Source organism: Taurulus bubalis (assembly GCF_910589615.1).
Source record: "Taurulus bubalis genome assembly, chromosome: 7".
NCBI lineage: Eukaryota > Metazoa > Chordata > Actinopteri > Perciformes > Cottidae > Taurulus > Taurulus bubalis.
The window spans coordinates 1,876,790-1,893,563 of record NC_136595.1 but is presented as its reverse complement, the minus strand read 5'-3'; the positions used below and the strand labels follow the sequence as shown (position 1 = coordinate 1,893,563).

Genomic DNA, 16,774 nt, shown 5'->3' with positions numbered 1-16,774 from the left:
AGCGGAGGGAGCCGTGGTTCTGCCACGTTAAGGCTGTGCAGCGAGCGCCGGAGCCGAGCCGCCGCTGCTCCCTCCAACCGCAACTGTAGTAGTGAAGCCGGCACGGACAAAAAGACATGCAGCATCTCACCCATCGCACACACACACACGCACACGCACACGCACACACACACACGCACACACGCACACACACACACACACACACACACACACACAATCAACAGTTCACGTTGAGAGACTTGCCACCGCCTCTTCGTTATTTTTTCTTCTTCCTCCGTTTGGATTTTCCTCTTTTGGATTTTTTTCTCCTCTCTAGGATTTCTTGGCAGCATTTCGTGGTGCGCCTCTTCACCCCTCCCTCTGGGCCTGTTCCCCACACACACCCCACCCTCATCTCCTTGCCTCGGGAGGCCGGGCCGGGGGCCGCTCAGTAGTCTGCGATGGGGGCGAGCTCGGGGCTCAGGTCCACCGTGATGTTCTTGTAGAGGCTGCTGAGGGACGAGTGGGGGCTGTAATGGAGGTTGTTGAGGCCGTCCAGGTGTTGCCGCTCTTTGGAGTACCTCAGCAGTTTGTACCTGCAGACAGTCACACGGCTCAGATCAGCTGTGGCCTCGGCCTTCAATAACAACCAATTAGCTCACAAACTAGTGATTACCAATCATTAGACCGAGATCTTTCATCAGGCCAGACTTAAACCTTGCTTTCCTAACTTTGTCAAACTCAAGGTAGGAGACTGAAAGCGGTCTTACCTCCCGAGGAACTGCACCTCTCCTCTGTGGTGGTGAGGAATGGACTTGTACTTGCCGATCTCTCCCTCTGGCCGCGTGACATTCAGACCAGCATAGTGGACCCTGAGGAGAAACCAGCATAGAACCAGTATGAGCGTTTGAACCAGCGCCAGCCCACTGGGCTTCAGTTCATCTGACAGTCTACCAACAATCTGCTGGTGGAAACACGATGAGGATCTAACTAGCAGGTCCTTCTTACAGTCAAGGACCACTACGGCAGTGCTGCTGTTCCTAGAGACCAGACCAGTACTCCTGTTCCTAGAGACCAGACCAGTACTCCTGTTCCTAGAGACCAGACCAGTACTCCTGTTCCTAGAGACCAGTACTCCTGTTCCTAGAGACCAGACCAGTACTCCTGTTCCTAAAGACCAGTACTCCTGTTCCTGGAGACCAGACCAGTACTCCTGTTCCTAGAGACCAGACCAGTACTCCTGTTCCTAGAGACCAGACCAGTACTCCTGTTCCTAAAGACCAGTACTCCTGTTCCTGGAGACCAGACCAGTACTCCTGTTCCTAGAGACCAGACCAGTACTCCTGTTCCTAAAGACCAGTACTCCTGTTCCTAAAGACCAGTACTCCTGTTCCTGGAGACCAGACCAGTACTCCTGTTCCTAGAGACCAGACCAGTACTCCTGTTCCTAGAGACCAGACCAGTACTCCTGTTCCTAGAGACCAGACCAGTACTCCTGTTCCTAGAGACCAGACCAGTACTCCTGTTCCTAGAGACCAGACCAGTACTCCTGTTCCTAGAGACCAGACCAGTACTCCTGTTCCTAGAGACCAGACCAGTACTCCTGTTCCTAGAGACCAGACCAGTACTCCTGTTCCTAAAGACCAGTACTCCTGTTCCTAAAGACCAGTACTCCTGTTCCTAAAGACCAGTACTCCTGTTCCTAAAGACCAGTACTCCTGTTCCTAAAGACCAGACCAGTACTCCTGTTCCTAAAGACCAGACCAGTACTCCTGTTCCTAAAGACCAGTACTCCTGTTCCTAAAGACCAGACCAGTACTCCTGTTCCTAGAGACCAGACCAGTACTCCTGTTCCTAAAGACCAGACCAGTACTCCTGTTCCTAAAGACCAGACCAGTACTCCTGTTCCTAAAGACCAGTACTCCTGTTCCTAAAGACCAGTACTCCTGTTCCTAAAGACCAGACCAGTACTCCTGTTCCTAGAGACCAGACCAGTACTCCTGTTCCTAAAGACCAGTACTCCTGTTCCTAGAGACCAGACCAGTACTCCTGTTCCTAAAGACCAGACCAGTACTCCTGTTCCTAAAGACCAGTACTCCTGTTCCTAAAGACCAGTACTCCTGTTCCTAAAGACCAGACCAGTACTCCTGTTCCTAGAGACCAGACCAGTACTCCTGTTCCTAGAGACCAGACCAGTACTCCTGTTCCTAGAGACCAGACCAGTACTCCTGTTCCTAGAGACCAGACCAGTACTCCTGTTCCTAAAGACCAGTACTCCTGTTCCTAGAGACCAGACCAGTACTCCTGTTCCTAGAGACCAGACCAGTACTCCTGTTCCTAGAGACCAGACCAGTACTCCTGTTCCTAAAGACCAGTACTCCTGTTCCTAAAGACCAGACCAGTACTCCTGTTCCTAAAGACCAGACCAGTACTCCTGTTCCTAAAGACCAGACCAGTACTCCTGTTCCTAGAGACCAGTACTCCTGTTCCTAGAGACCAGACCAGTACTCCTGTTCCTAGAGACCAGACCAGTACTCCTGTTCCTAGAGACCAGACCAGTACTCCTGTTCCTAGAGACCAGACCAGTACTCCTGTTCCTGGAGACCAGACCAGTACTCCTGTTCCTAGAGACCAGACCAGTACTCCTGTTCCTAGAGACCAGACCAGTACTCCTGTTCCTAGAGACCAGACCAGTACTCCTGTTCCTAGAGACCAGACCAGTACTCCTGTTCCTAAAGACCAGTACTCCTGTTCCTAGAGACCAGGAGGTCAGAGGAGGATTGAGAGAGGAGAGACGCTTTGGGAACACGATAAAGGTTATTAAAAGATCCTTTGACAAAAATGGAATCCTTTTTGAGGCGGACTTTGTGCAACGCAAAGCAGAACATGTGATCTCGCCTCAGAAACCACTCCACGCAGAACATTCTGGGACACTTAACTGGCACTAAACAGAGAAAAGACACCATCTGCGTTCAGATTGTTTCCCTATAAGCCTCACTCCCACAATGCAATTCTGTCTGCCACGGGGTTGCGACCTCTAGGGACATTGAAGGCTCTACCGGTTACTAGTTTCTTTATCATGACACTGAGATGTGGATTTCTAGTTCAAACTGGGATTCCCACAACGAGGCCAGCCAGAAACAAAGTCTTCTACATTAGGGTTTTGTTGAGATTCATTAGTCGCGTTTCATTTCAATTGTAAAGTGAATTTTTAAGCAAACGATTGAAAAGAGACCAGCAAGGAGGTGGCGCTCTCGGCTGCGTTGCACTGCAATCTAACAGTAAACAGGAGAAGAAGAAGAGGTCGGCTCCTGGAGAGAGGTCTTTCTAGTCGAGCTGGAACTGGTCTTTCACTCAGCTTGTGCTGTATGAAGCACGTTAAGGGAATAAGCAGGGTCTAATCTATCTGTGCAGATTCCTTCAGTAGGTTGCCATGGACGCCAACGTGAGCCTGTCGTGGCTAGGGATGGGTATCGTTTGGGTTTTTTCCGATACCGGATACTTTTAAAACGATACCGGTGCTAAACCGATACTTTTAAAACGATACCGGTGCCTGAACCGATACTTTTTTATTGCCAAGGCAATTTTTTTTCTTCAAATTGAAGAATATTATTAACTGTTTAAAGTATACTATAGATATAAATAAATAAGTATACATACAAAACACACTTCAAACTACAGCTTCAAACCTTTTAACTTCAAACTATAAAAATATATATTTAAAAAAAGAACAGACACCAGCATCAGGTGTTCTGATGGGATCGTGTGCAACAGAACTCAGACTCTGTTGGATCCTAAAACTGCTGCTTTACTGGACTACACGTCATCATTAATATCAACTGGAGAGATTTGTTCCATCAAGCCGAGGACGGGCGTTCAAAAGCTCGTGCTCGTGTCTGCAGCGATCTCTGTGTGCGCGCACTGTGTGTGTGTGTGAGCGCTGGAAGCCTCGCCCCCTCGAGCCCCGCCCCCCCGAGCCCCGCCCCCTCGAGCCCCGCCCCCTCGAGCCCCGCCCCCTCGAGCCCCGCCCCCTCGAGCCCCGCCCCCTCGAGCCCCGCTCTGCATGCAGGCAGACAGAGAGCAGAGCAGCAGTGAGCTCTGATCCGCTATTTTAATAATCGTTTTTAGCGTGCGGGCACCGCGCTACCTTTTTAGTATCTATATACTGTGCAACTTTACAGAGTAGTGTAAAAAAAAGTATTTAAATTTCTCAGGCACCGGAAGGAAGCACCGAAATCTGCGTTGCTTTTCGGTCCGGTAGGTACCGGACGTGTTGGAACCTGTTCTCGGTACCCAACCCTAGTCGTGGCCTGCTGCTGTACGACATCCAGAACATGTGATGTGTCCCTGACGCTGCGTTTAAACGGGACTTCTGGTTCTTTCTGCGTTAAAAGACGACTCCAGGGTTCAGACACATTTCCACCAGTGCATTTCATGACTTTAAACCAAATGTCCATTACAAACATTTAGTGAAGTCTGGGTGTAAACAGTAAAAAGTGAGTAAATGTAGTATTCAAACTAACAATGAGAATACAAAGCTGTATGTATGCCTGCTTATATTTTGAGTCTTTCTTTTAAAAGCATATTCATTATTTCAAACTCAGCGTAAATGAACGACATGAACACATGAATATAACACATTTACATGACTTTTACTAAACTTTGGGATTTTATTTTTTTCAAGGACTTTTCCAGGCCTGGACATAACCATTTTAAAACTCCATGACTGTTCCAGGTTTTCCATGACCGTAACAACCCTGCTCCTCTTGAGTAGACTCACCTGTTCCACAAGTCATCATCCTCTCCTCCCCAGCCCCAGAATGCATTGGGAAAGCCATTGATCTTGCGGAACTGCTGCACAGTCAGTCCGCTCACACCACCGAAGAATTCGCTGTATGGAAGACTGGAAACGACAGCAAACATGAGTCCAACACAGAGCTCCCCGCATGGCCACATGGTTCACGTCAGTCTCAACATCTGCAGGTCCTTTCGCTCTGGACCTTTACGTTCTACACGCCCTCAGCACCGGGACCACACACACTCACATGTACATGTACTTGTCCAGCTTGGCGGCAAAGTGGCGCGGCATCTGACCGCAGCCGTAGTGGTTCCGGTCGTTCTCGGGGATGTGGTCCACGTCATGGAAGATCAAGCAGTCCCAGTCCAGGTCCTTCATGGCCTCCAGGAAGCCCACGTTGAACAGCATGGCTCTGTTGAAGGGCTGACTCCCACTCTGAACACACACACACACACACACACGTGTAGGGTGTCATGTACGTGTGTTTAATGTCAGAGACACACTTCTTCCAGATGCAAACAGCATGAGACGTTAGACTTGTAGAGGAGAGGCGAGGACATCTCTTGATGAGGATGAGGACCATTCTGCATCAAGTCTTTACTGTGGTTTTCTGCCATTTACTGTCATGCCAGTTTCTCTCGTCTATGTTGGCGTTTCCCCCGTGAGGGGTGTGTGTGTGTGTGTGTGTGTGTGTGTGTGTGTGTGTGTGTGTGTGTGTGTGTGTGTGTAGAGAGAGACGGCATTCAAACACTCATCAATCTATTAACTTGTGGCTCTTGTGACTGATCTTAACTGCTCTGTTTCAACAATGTTAGACTGAAAATAAATCAGCGTGGTGTTGTTCTGGTGGGAGATGAAGGGACCTAAAGTGACACTAGACGTCTGCCATATTTGAGGTTTGTCGTCTACATTTTGAAAGCACTTTCTAAATAAATAATGCTGTGACACATTGAGAACCATTGATAGGTGAATCATCACAGAATCGTGAGGCCAGTGAAGATTCACATCTCTAGTAGGTAGCAAAAATACATACAACACACACACAGCAGTCCAAGCACACACACACACACTCTCTCTCTACCTGTTCGATGACGTAGAAGGCAAACTGCAGCCGCTGCCTCTGCAGCATGGGGATGAGGTGTTGGAAGAGGATGGGCAGATGTTCATGGCGGTTTCTAAAAGGAATCAGGACGGCGACCTACAGGACCAGAGAGGGTTAGAATCCACCAGACTGCACTAATCCTTCTGGTTTCTAGGTCTGTTGGGTTTCTAGAAGAATATATTCTTTACTGAATGTACATTACATTAGATTGTATTTTGCTGACAGGGCATATCATTACTAGCATGAACCCACCTTCCAGCGAGGGCTGCAGTCCTTTGGTTTCCAATGGCCTCCGAAGTCGATGTCATAGAACTTGGAGAACTTCAGCTCTATGTCCTCCATCGGGATCTCCGTCATGTTCACGTCCATAAGGCCCTCTGTGGAGAGCTTTTGGTCAGGGAGACTATTCCACTGATGCAGCAACATTACAGACGCATAAACACTGCACAGCAAAACAACGCTGTCACAAGAAAAGACCGCCATCGACTTCTGGACCACGTGAACCTGCGACGGGCTTTTCCTCTGCAAGTGTCTGCACGTTGCAATTGGTGCGTGTTTTCTATACAGCAGCCAAACAAGTATTCCTTCTAGTATTCTTCCCAACCAGAGCGTGACACAGGAGCTGAACGGCCTGCCGTGTGAATGCTGCTGTTCATGTCTCTACTCACTCATAGAAGGTAATCGCTCTGGGCAGGGGAGGTTCTGGGCGTAGGTGAAGTTCTCCGGGAGGTACGTGGTCGGCTGCACCAGGTATTCACTGGAGTTACTGCCGTCAGGATAGTCTGCAGCAAAAACCACAAAGTCAGGTAAAGCACTTCAAACCATGACCCCCTGAAGTCAGGTAAAGCACTCAAACCTCATCTACATCAAATGATAGAGCTCAACGAGCTCAACGTAATTTTTCTAGGGTGGAACAATCAGTGTCTTCTTTAAGTAACTGTACACTGGTACTGCAGTTTCATAGTTTTTTTTATTACTTGACGACAATGTACTTGTATGCAGCTGTTGGGAGTATTATCCATATCGTCCTGGAGCACACAATCACAGAATAGACTGGTGAAAAGTACAGATTTGCTGTAGGCCTACTTAAATATTTCCATTGATACTACTCCATACTTCTACACAGGGTGTACTTTTACTGGCTTCATGTCTCTTTTAGTTATTAGTACTGGTTCAGCTCCACGGCGTCGAGTGAATCCAACCAGTTTGTCCTTCATCTCCTTCTCTGAGGCTTCACACTGAAGACACGTTTTTTAACCGACTAAGAATTTACATATTAATGTCATTGGTGAAGTCTTGCCTATTGTCAACCTTTTTAGTTAAATATTTGATCCCCTATGTTTTATCTTGATGTGATGTATAGAAGAACTGCCAAAGGAACAGCAGTATTGGCTGAGATGCACCTCTTGTTGTTCCAGCTCTTTGTTGTGTCGGGTGTCTTTCTGCAGCGCTGAAACAGAGGAGGTCCACAGCCTGCTTGCTTTCCCCGTTTGTAAATATAACTTTCAGCCATAATTCCATTACTCCCATTTCAGTGATGCACAGACGGAGAGAGAGAGAGAAAAAGAGACGGCAAGAGCCCTGCCGACTTTGACAGATCCATAAATGATAAATATATTCAGCATTCTGATAGCGCTACGCTCTAACTGAGAAATATTGTCTTTGATTTTGAAAAAGTAGCTTTATGTCTTCATTGAGCTATAAGACGCTGCTCTGAATGGTGAGCTATTCACACACACTAAGGAGACAGTTATACCATGAAAGGCAATTTAGCATTATTTATTGGGAGAAACCAAGCTGTTCTTTGTCAAATCAGACATTCAGCACCCCCATGTAGCCAGAATGGAATCATCCGTTGTTTCATGGACACATTTCTTGGGTTGAATTGTAGAAGTGGACCTCCAGGGTCCCTCTTCTCAAGACAACCCCCTATAGAAGCAGTGGTTGTGCATGACTCACCCGTCCCGTTGAGCGTGCTGTTCTTGTTGGTGTACAATCGGATCATCTGGCCGATGGTCCTCACATTGTCCCTCAGCATGATGCCCTGAGCCTGCACCATGAAGAAGTACGTGTTGGCTGAGGGAAAGACAGGGAACACAAGGAATTAGCCGGACTTATGAATACAACACAACCTAACACGGAGATGTTACCGTTTCAGTCACAGCAACAAATCAATTAAAGCAGGGGTGCCCAATACGTCGATCGCGGAGGTAGTGCGGGTAGATCGCATGCCATTTAAAAAATAATAATAATTAAAAAAATTTAAAAAAACTTTAGCGACAAAACCCAGCTCCCAGTGTGCAAATTAATGTCAATCACTACGGACGCTGCGCCCGCAATGGTTGGCCGCTTGAATGGATGTATTGCCAAGTACAGGGAGATGTTTTCCCCGACTTCCTTAATTACCACTGCATAACACACCAACAAGCATTATGCGCTACAACGCTAAACATGAAAGAGATCATGGATGTGGCAACAAAGATCGTCTAATCGAGCGAGAGCTCTTCAAAGACGGATGTTCTGTGCGCATCTGGAGAAGGACTGCAGCCACTCTGACCTCCTGCTGCACACTGATGTGAGACGCTTATAGAGCTCTGTCCGGAGATACAGGAGTTTCTCCATGTTGTTAAACATGCAGAATACAATCAACTAAGAGCATGTCACTATGCTCACGTTTCTGAATTACAATTTAAAACGTGTGTAAATTGTGTGTTCCCCTGAAGGAGGGAGCAGCAAGACGTGGGACTGTAATGAGTCATTTTGATTTACTTTTAAACCCTTGCGCTTTAATTATCGGGTACGATGGACAATTTTTTTAAACTTTTGGACTTTGAATGGCACTTGCAGCCCAGTTATTCTTTAGTTATTTTGCACTTTCAGAGGCTTGATTGCTATGTTGAGTTACCTTTAAAGCTTTATTTGTACTTTTTCTTTACTTTTAAAGCATATTTGCACTTTAATTTGTATTACTATTTAATTTATTTGTTATGATGATGTTCTGATGTTCAGATCTTGTTACTCAAATACATTTCAAGTTCAAATTCCAACATTTTGAGTTACTATTCTTAATTTGCTATGGGAAATAGTCATTAGTCGTTTATGAAAATAATCGTTAGTTGCAGCCCTAGAGTCAGCCTTTTCCCACATGAAAAAGATTAAGTCCAAACAGCGTTCCACCATGACTGATGACCATTTGGTCTGCCTGACGCTGACTACCAGCAGCTGCTGTCCGGACTATGCAACCCTGCTGGTTCCATGCAGTGAAGTCATCAGAGCAAAATGTAATGACAAAATGTACAGAATTGTATTGTGTCATAAAAGTTCATGCAGTTATGCAAGGTTCACCAATATTGTAAATATAAAGTATACTCTGTATATATATATATATATATATATATATATATATATATATATATATATATATATATATATATATATATATATATATATATATATAAATATAAAGCATTATTAATGTAGGTAGATCTTTTTGACTTGGTCATTTTAAAAGTAGCTTGTGAGCCAAAAAAGTGTGGGCACCCCTGAATTAAAGTGACTGCTGCACTGAGTATCTTCTCTAGAAAGAGCCTCTGCAGCTGGTAATGACTCAGTAATGTCACTTTGCAGCGCCAGAGTTGAACTTCTAGTTTCTCACCCTCCACATTTACTGAAATATAAAGTACACCGAGTCAAGGAATTATGATCAACAATCCCAATTTAGGTTTCTGCAATGGACCGTTCGGTTTGCATCGTTTGCATTTAGTGAAAGGAAAGATGGGAAGAATGCAGCGGCCTGAAGGAGCTTCAACACCCAGACCTGTTAGTATGGTTCATCTGAGCAGCTGTGAAAGCTGCGGAGAACTTAACTAAAACCAACTATTCAAATGTTTATAATGACACAATGGAAACCATGGTGTGTCCATCTCAACCAATGCCCACACAGGCAGCCCATAATCCTTTGCGTTTTGGTTGACTCCCTGCAAGGGGTGAGGTTACGTTCACTACGGTTCACTTGGAAACTGTCCTGAAACCAGTCTCAGTCTCAGTCCGGTTGTGTTGTCCCACCAGAGCACCATCACTGTAATCACAACCCCAACCACCGTGTGGCGCTGTCCCCAGACAGCAGAACAACTCACTTTGGTGCAGCATTGCTTGCTTTTCGTGGTTGTAAATAGAACTTTTGGACATGAATCTATATTTTGTCTCTTTGTAGCAATCCGCAAAATTCTAACTAAGGAACGGAGGTTCCCCATGATAATAATAATAACAGTAATATTACTGCATCGGGTGAAAGGTGTACCAACACTTTTTTATATCGTTTTCATTCATGACTTAATCAATTTCATTTTGTTATTATTTAAAATGCATGTTTGCTTTGGAAAATAAAACAAACTAAATATATGACAAATACATGGTCACAGTAATGACATGCAGGCTAATAACTGGCCCTGCTCCTTGATTTGTCCCTACAGTAGTGTTAACAGCCACAGCATGTGTCTCTGGAGGTCAACACATTTACATCCATGCACAGATCTATCCTCACACGCGTCAGGCTTCCCATTGGCCGGTTTCAGAGTGAGCGAGTCAGCAGCAGAGTGCTTGGGGCCGATAAGTCTTATCACAGGGCCGCCAGGCGGTGTCTGCTGGTGAGCAGGTGACGGGGTTCAGAACAAAAACAGACAGGTCAAAACAGGCCGGGCAGCAGACAATCAGCTGCTGGTGAACACAGTGACAATGGCTGCTTCAACAAACCCCCAACCCCAACACAGCATCATCCTGGGTTCAGGAGTTAAAGAAGAAAAAAAGGCTGAATTGCGCTTTTTTAAAAAAGAGAAATATTTCCCTCCTCTCCGTGCTGCCGGACGAACACACTTATCAATACGTACTGCACACATGCTTGACTCACAATTAGTCACGGGAGGGCAGAACAAGCAAAGCATGAAATGACTGTCCCGGCTTCTCAAATTAAATCCTCGGCGGCATGTGGACTGAAGCGCGGAGCCCAGCGAGCCCAGACCGGCCGACCCACACAGAGAGCAGCCGGCATGAGGGCCGCGCTCAGGGCTCTGCAGCAGGAGGCGCCCAGAGAGGAGAGCTGGTCCTCCTTCCTGTCCGACATGCACGCATCACCCAGCTGCAGCAAGGAACTGCCTGCAATGCCAAAACCACGTGCAATGTGGAGACGCGCGGCGACAGAAACCCAATACAAGTAGTCTAGTGGTGTCATGCTCTCTGTCAGTCTCCACATTCGTTACGCAGGCTTCAGACACATTCTGACCAGTGGAGTCCAGGACTTTTAACCAAATGTCATGACAAACATTTAGTGAAATCTGGGTGTAAACAGTAAGAAGTGAGTAAATGTAGTATTTAAACTAACAATGAGAATACAAAGCATACAGTAAACCTTAATGACACAAATGAATGAGACAATAGTTTGATTAAAAAAATAAACATTTATATAGATGCCTGTATGTATGCCTGCTTATATTCTGAGTCTTTCTTTTAAAAGCATATTCATTATTTCAAACTCAGCGTAAATGAACGTCATGAACATATCAATATAACACATTTACATGACTTTTGGGATTTTCTTTTTTTCAAGGACTTTTCCAGGCCTGGAAATAACCATTTTAAACTTCCATGACCATTCCAGGTTTCCATGACATGACTATGGCCCTCCACTCTCTCTGTCTGTCTGCCTCCACATTGCACCGATCGGCAGGACGCCGTCAATAATTCATATCTGTGGAGTCATGGGTTCCCGTCACGCTAACTTCTCTAGCTGGTGTGCAGTCATAAACAGGGTGGTAATGAATAAATCCATGGATAAATATTGTCACGGAGGCGCATTCTTCTGAAAACACCTGACTTGTAAACACTGTGCTTTGTCCTGTGGCAAAAAGACATGGATAAAATGTCACAATTCTTAAAAGGCAGGTTGGTAATCTTAAAAAAAGTATATTATTAATATATTTTGGGGAATTCTCATTAAATCAGCGAAGCTCAACAGCTGTGAGTATTTGCTCAGCATCACTGCTTCCATCTTTGGTAATAAAATACCCCTGACATATGGAGAGGTCCAAACCACAATAACACTTTTATGTTTACTTGACTTACTTTGTGTAATGCAGTACAACAAAAGCAGAAAAAGCACAACACCTCAATCCCATGAACATTAGATCATCTTGGTTTTTAATCAAACATAAAGTATAGTACTACGTGCTACCAGTCCCATCTGTGGAGACACTATTTATACAGCATTGACAGTTCTATGTATTTTATTATATTTAATGTATTTTGTATTATCTGGACCTTGAGTCAGTAATAAAACAAGTTTGATTGACACTGAGGCAGAGTTCAGTGTCCCATATTAGTTATAATATTGTTCCAGAGACCAGCTAATTATCAATAGGAAGACCACCCTGGACATCCAGCACAAAAGGGACAATATTTAGACCTCCTGTGTCGCAAAGCGGCGTCCGATGCTTTGCGACACTTTGGAGCAGAATGCGTCTCCCACTGGAGGAGGTCTGGATGTTGCGGGTAGTTAGCCGGTAGCTACTTAGCCTCGGCTGTGACAGCAGCTGGAGCTCGTGGAGATAATCCCCGACATAAGCACATTACATGTCGCCCCGTTATCCGATTAGCGCAACACCTCTGGTGACTAACCTATTCCAGGAGCCACGTAGATGAAGTAGAGACAAGTGGTGGACATGGAGAAGAAGAAGATGAAGGCCAGGAACGAGCGGTTGGACATTCGCAGCAGCCGCCTCCAGTTCACCATCTTGGCTTTTAGGCCCGCGTCTCGCGCGCCGATATGAATCCCATAAAATACACACCCCAAAAAAAAAAATAGCCCCCAAATCTGCACCGCGGGGAAAAAAAGGAGAACACTAGCGGTGCTAGCCGGCCTGCTTTCCCCTTGCCAAGAAATTTCCAGATGGGGAAAAAGCAGGCCTGTAACGGGTGATATCAGGCAACGGAGAGCCTCATGGAGCACCAACGGTCGGGCATGTTGGAAACCGTTATTCTACGGGGGGGGAGGAGGGACAACGCTACTCAAGTAGACTCAAGTAGACTCATGGTAGCCTCCCATGGCTGCGAAAGCGTCTCTCGCTAGCACTGAAGGGTGCTCATCATCACCCACTCGGTCGCTCTACTCTCGGCCGGTGCGACGTCCCCAACCCGGTCGGCGCGCACTACTTCGTCAGACGGAGAACCCGGTCCGCGTCCAGTCATGCCACCGTGGGGAGTTCTTCCGCGCTGCTTCCGCACTGATTGTGGCATTCAAAAACGCACAAGTGCATGGGGGAATATATATATATAGATATATATATGCGAGAGATAAACTCAATAAAAGAGCTGGCAGGTCCGACTCGTTTTCCTTTTTTTTCTGCTGGCACTGCAGAGACCGTTTCCGGTGGGCGTAACCTCTCCGCGTCGCCATGGAAACCCGTGTGTGCTGTGCGGAGTGTTTCCCCTCTCCTCTTTTATTCAGCACCTTTTACCAACCGTACATCTGAACATTAAAGGCAGAAGAGCCAATATCAAAGTGCAAAATGTCAGCAAAACCTTACAATTGGAGAGTTCAAACTAAAATAAAATATTATTATAAGCATTAAAAACAAGTGTGACCTCACCGATGACATGGAAAAGTTCATCAGTAAAAGTGTTCAGGTGGTCCCATTAGCTCTGTTTCCAGTCCCAGATGCTCACTGCACGTATTTGTCATAGAGGTGAAAAGATGGTGCCACTGAACATTGTGGGGTGACACACCAAAACCAAACGCCATGCCTGACTTTCAGAAATGATGTATGCTGTTTTAGTACAACCTATAGGCTACAGGCTAAACTGTCTCAGTAGGAGAGGAATCACATCCTGATATACGCTATTTTTTAACTTTAGACTAATACACTTAACATGGTTAGTTCCACAACAATTGTTTTAATGTTGTGTTGTTCATTGTACATCGATTGTAAGGAACGAAACAGTTACTGGGAACTACTCAAGTAGGCGTAGACATGTTTATTCACATGGCTGTTTCTTTTGTAGGTTTACATACACACATGGAACGTTTACTTTTCCCCTCGCTGGGCCTCTCGACGGGCATTGGATTTGATTTGTCCGCAGATTGGTGAGGCGCCATGTCAGCTTCCATTGAAGCTCTGCCGCCGAACCCAGAATCAGACCCTTGCACCCACCGCCCAATCAGAAGACAGCAATCACAGGCTGTGGTAGAATAATAATAATAAAGAATCCCACTGGATTTAATGGAGGCAACTTTATTAGAACACATGTACAATGAGCAGGCTGCAATGACAAACTCAATGCTGTACAATTAAAGTAAGAATTCCTGTCCAATCAGAACCTCATAAGAAGCAGGTCCTCAATGTATTCATAGTGTACAATTAAACAGTGAAGGCGGATGTTATTGCATGTTATTGATGATGCATTATCTCCTTTCACATTGTAAAAGACGGTCCAGTGTACCCTATGCTACAGGAGGTAACACATGCATCACTGAAGCTCCTCTAGCATTTAGAGAAGGCAACCTTCAGGCTGCAACTCCAGTTGGGAACCTTGCTCAGGAAAAAGCTACTCGCCAGCACCCCCGCTGGTGATAAAGGAACATGACACTCAGTGCATCAGTGAGTCACACTGGTGGTGTTTTTAATGGAGCTCTACGGCACAGAGGAAGAAGACACGTCAGGCTGTAATTCACACACAATACTAGTTAGCAGATACATGCACTGTTGGTTATAAATCAGCTCATGAGATGTATTGACAAGAAGAAGGAAAAGAACCGGTGATGTCCCGGGGGTCAATGGTGTGGGTCGACGACCACGGCTGTGCTGGTGTAGGAGTACGGACTGAGCAGCAGGGCCAGGGTGTAGTGACGATGGCCCTCAGCGTGGGCCTCGAACACCACCTGCACACACACACACACACACACACACACACACACACACACACACACACACACACACACACACACACACGGGTCAGAACATCCAGCACGCACACGATGCCACACAACGACCCAGCGTTCAGTTTGTGAACGCGGATGAATCAGAGTGAATGAAGAGGCTGCGAGGTGATGGCAACAGAGGACTTTTGGCCCGCGGTTCTGGGAACCGTTTCCGCACACTGCAGGTAAACAGCAGAATAGCAAACATGCTTGAACATGATAATGTAAACACGTTTGCTTTTCTGACTCCAAGATAACATCAGAACACAGTAGATAAGCGCAGGTCACACGGTGCAGGGGACAGTGAGAGAAGACCTCCTCTCTTTCATCCCGTCACTATGAACTGAATGCATGTAACAGGAGAAACTTACACATGTTGTTGGAAAAATTAAATGAAACGTATGAAAAATGAAGAGTCACTTTTTTGTAAGTTATACGAACCGTTAGTGAGAATACATTGCAGCTCTGACGGCAGGAGTGCATTTTAAAACACAATACAATGTGTGAATCTCCACACTGAGAATGTTTGGGCACTTATATAATGTTAATAATAATAATAATGGCGTGGAGTTGTATTGACCGGTTTATACTCACATCAGCTACTTCATGGAATGACGCGCTGCCCTCATTCTTCCAGTACGTTTTGGTATCAAAGTCCACTCGATACACGCCTGCTGGGAACTGCTGCTCTGTGACCAGCTCACGGACCTCTCCGGTGGCGTCGGTCACTCTGCAGTGAGGAACGGGGACATCTGTCTGCATGGTCGTTCACATCAAACGGATCACGAGAAGAGACGTGAGCTGTGATTCATATTGTGCATACCCAGTAGCGATCTGCGTCCAGCCCCCATCAGCGGTCCTCTGAGACACCTTGAGTGCCACTGATCCGGCTGAGGTCCCTTTCACGGCATCCAGGACTTTCACCATCAGAGGACTCTTGGTGTCCGAGACCCCGGGTTTGACCTGCGGCACAGACACGTCTACATGTTAGTACCAGGGCTGAATGTTCAGGGTTCAATGCACCATTCACATATATTAAGAAATACACTATATTAATATATGGCTGTGATGTAGCATGTTCCATGCTTTGTGTAGATTTTGGCGGTCCCCGTGAACAGCCTTTTGCAGCACCAGAGTCCCTTTAGAAAACCTAATTTTGCTGCAGCAGGGCCTGCACCGGACCCTGTAGCACTGATGACAAGCATTAAGAATAACTATATAGAAAAAGTTTACTCATGTCAAATAAATGCATCCGTATTAAATTCATAATGTTTGATGATGATCAGGACATGTCTAATATTGCGACAGGGCCTTGAGGAGTGTGTGTGTGTTACAGCGACCCTCAAAGAGGGCCATAGACCAGAGGGTCAGAGCAGGATAGAAATGTGTCTATCTGATGAAAACTTCACAGTATTTTACATTAATTACATTCATACTGTTGGAAGATAATAACTTAGTTGTTCTTGAACCTCATACTGAAACCTAGAAACTATCAGCTTCTCTTCTGCTGGCAGAATCAGATTTACAACGGTAACAAATATTCTAAATCTCTTCAGACTGAATATGACTGACACTCTTTACGCCATTTTCTTGTTGTATTGCATCATAAAATGAACTGATGTAGTTGCATGTATATTCATTCTGCGACCCCGTTACTGGACACACACACACACACACACACACACACACACACTGACCGTGGGCAGGGCGTTGCAGAGCAGCACAGCAGAGGCCAGGAGCAGACAGCGCAGTGGTGGCAGCATGTTGGCCGGTGGTCAGATCCCCGGTGCTCACACTCGCCCTCCTTTATAACAGCAGCCGCCCCGCCCCCTCCCCGCCCCCCCCCCTCCCCCGCTCACAGTGCTGCCAGCTGGGGGCCGCGTCACGACCGGGACAGCTCTCACCAGATCGGTTTAACATGCCCGCT

General features: G+C 46.1%; 2 protein-coding genes across 2 annotated transcripts; both read right to left on the bottom strand.

Annotated features, from left to right (window-relative positions):
* Positions 1-427: 427 nt before the first annotated feature.
* b4galt6 (UDP-Gal:betaGlcNAc beta 1,4- galactosyltransferase, polypeptide 6) lies at positions 428-12,663 on the bottom strand (the record flags this gene model as incomplete). The annotated part of the gene is made up of 9 exons (XM_079220667.1): positions 428-575; positions 750-851; positions 4,760-4,882; positions 5,025-5,212; positions 5,859-5,975; positions 6,132-6,256; positions 6,548-6,661; positions 7,839-7,955; positions 12,549-12,663. The coding sequence occupies 9 exons, from the start codon at positions 12,661-12,663 to the stop codon at positions 428-430; spliced, it is 1,149 nt and encodes a 382-aa protein (XP_079076793.1).
* A 2,037-nt stretch (positions 12,664-14,700) lies between these two features.
* ttr (transthyretin (prealbumin, amyloidosis type I)) lies at positions 14,701-16,610 on the bottom strand (the record flags this gene model as incomplete). Its single annotated transcript, XM_079221474.1, has 4 exons — positions 14,701-14,808; positions 15,442-15,577; positions 15,671-15,810; positions 16,545-16,610. 4 exons carry the CDS (start codon positions 16,608-16,610, stop codon positions 14,701-14,703), a joined length of 450 nt encoding a protein of 149 aa, XP_079077600.1.
* Positions 16,611-16,774: the final 164 nt, after the last annotated feature.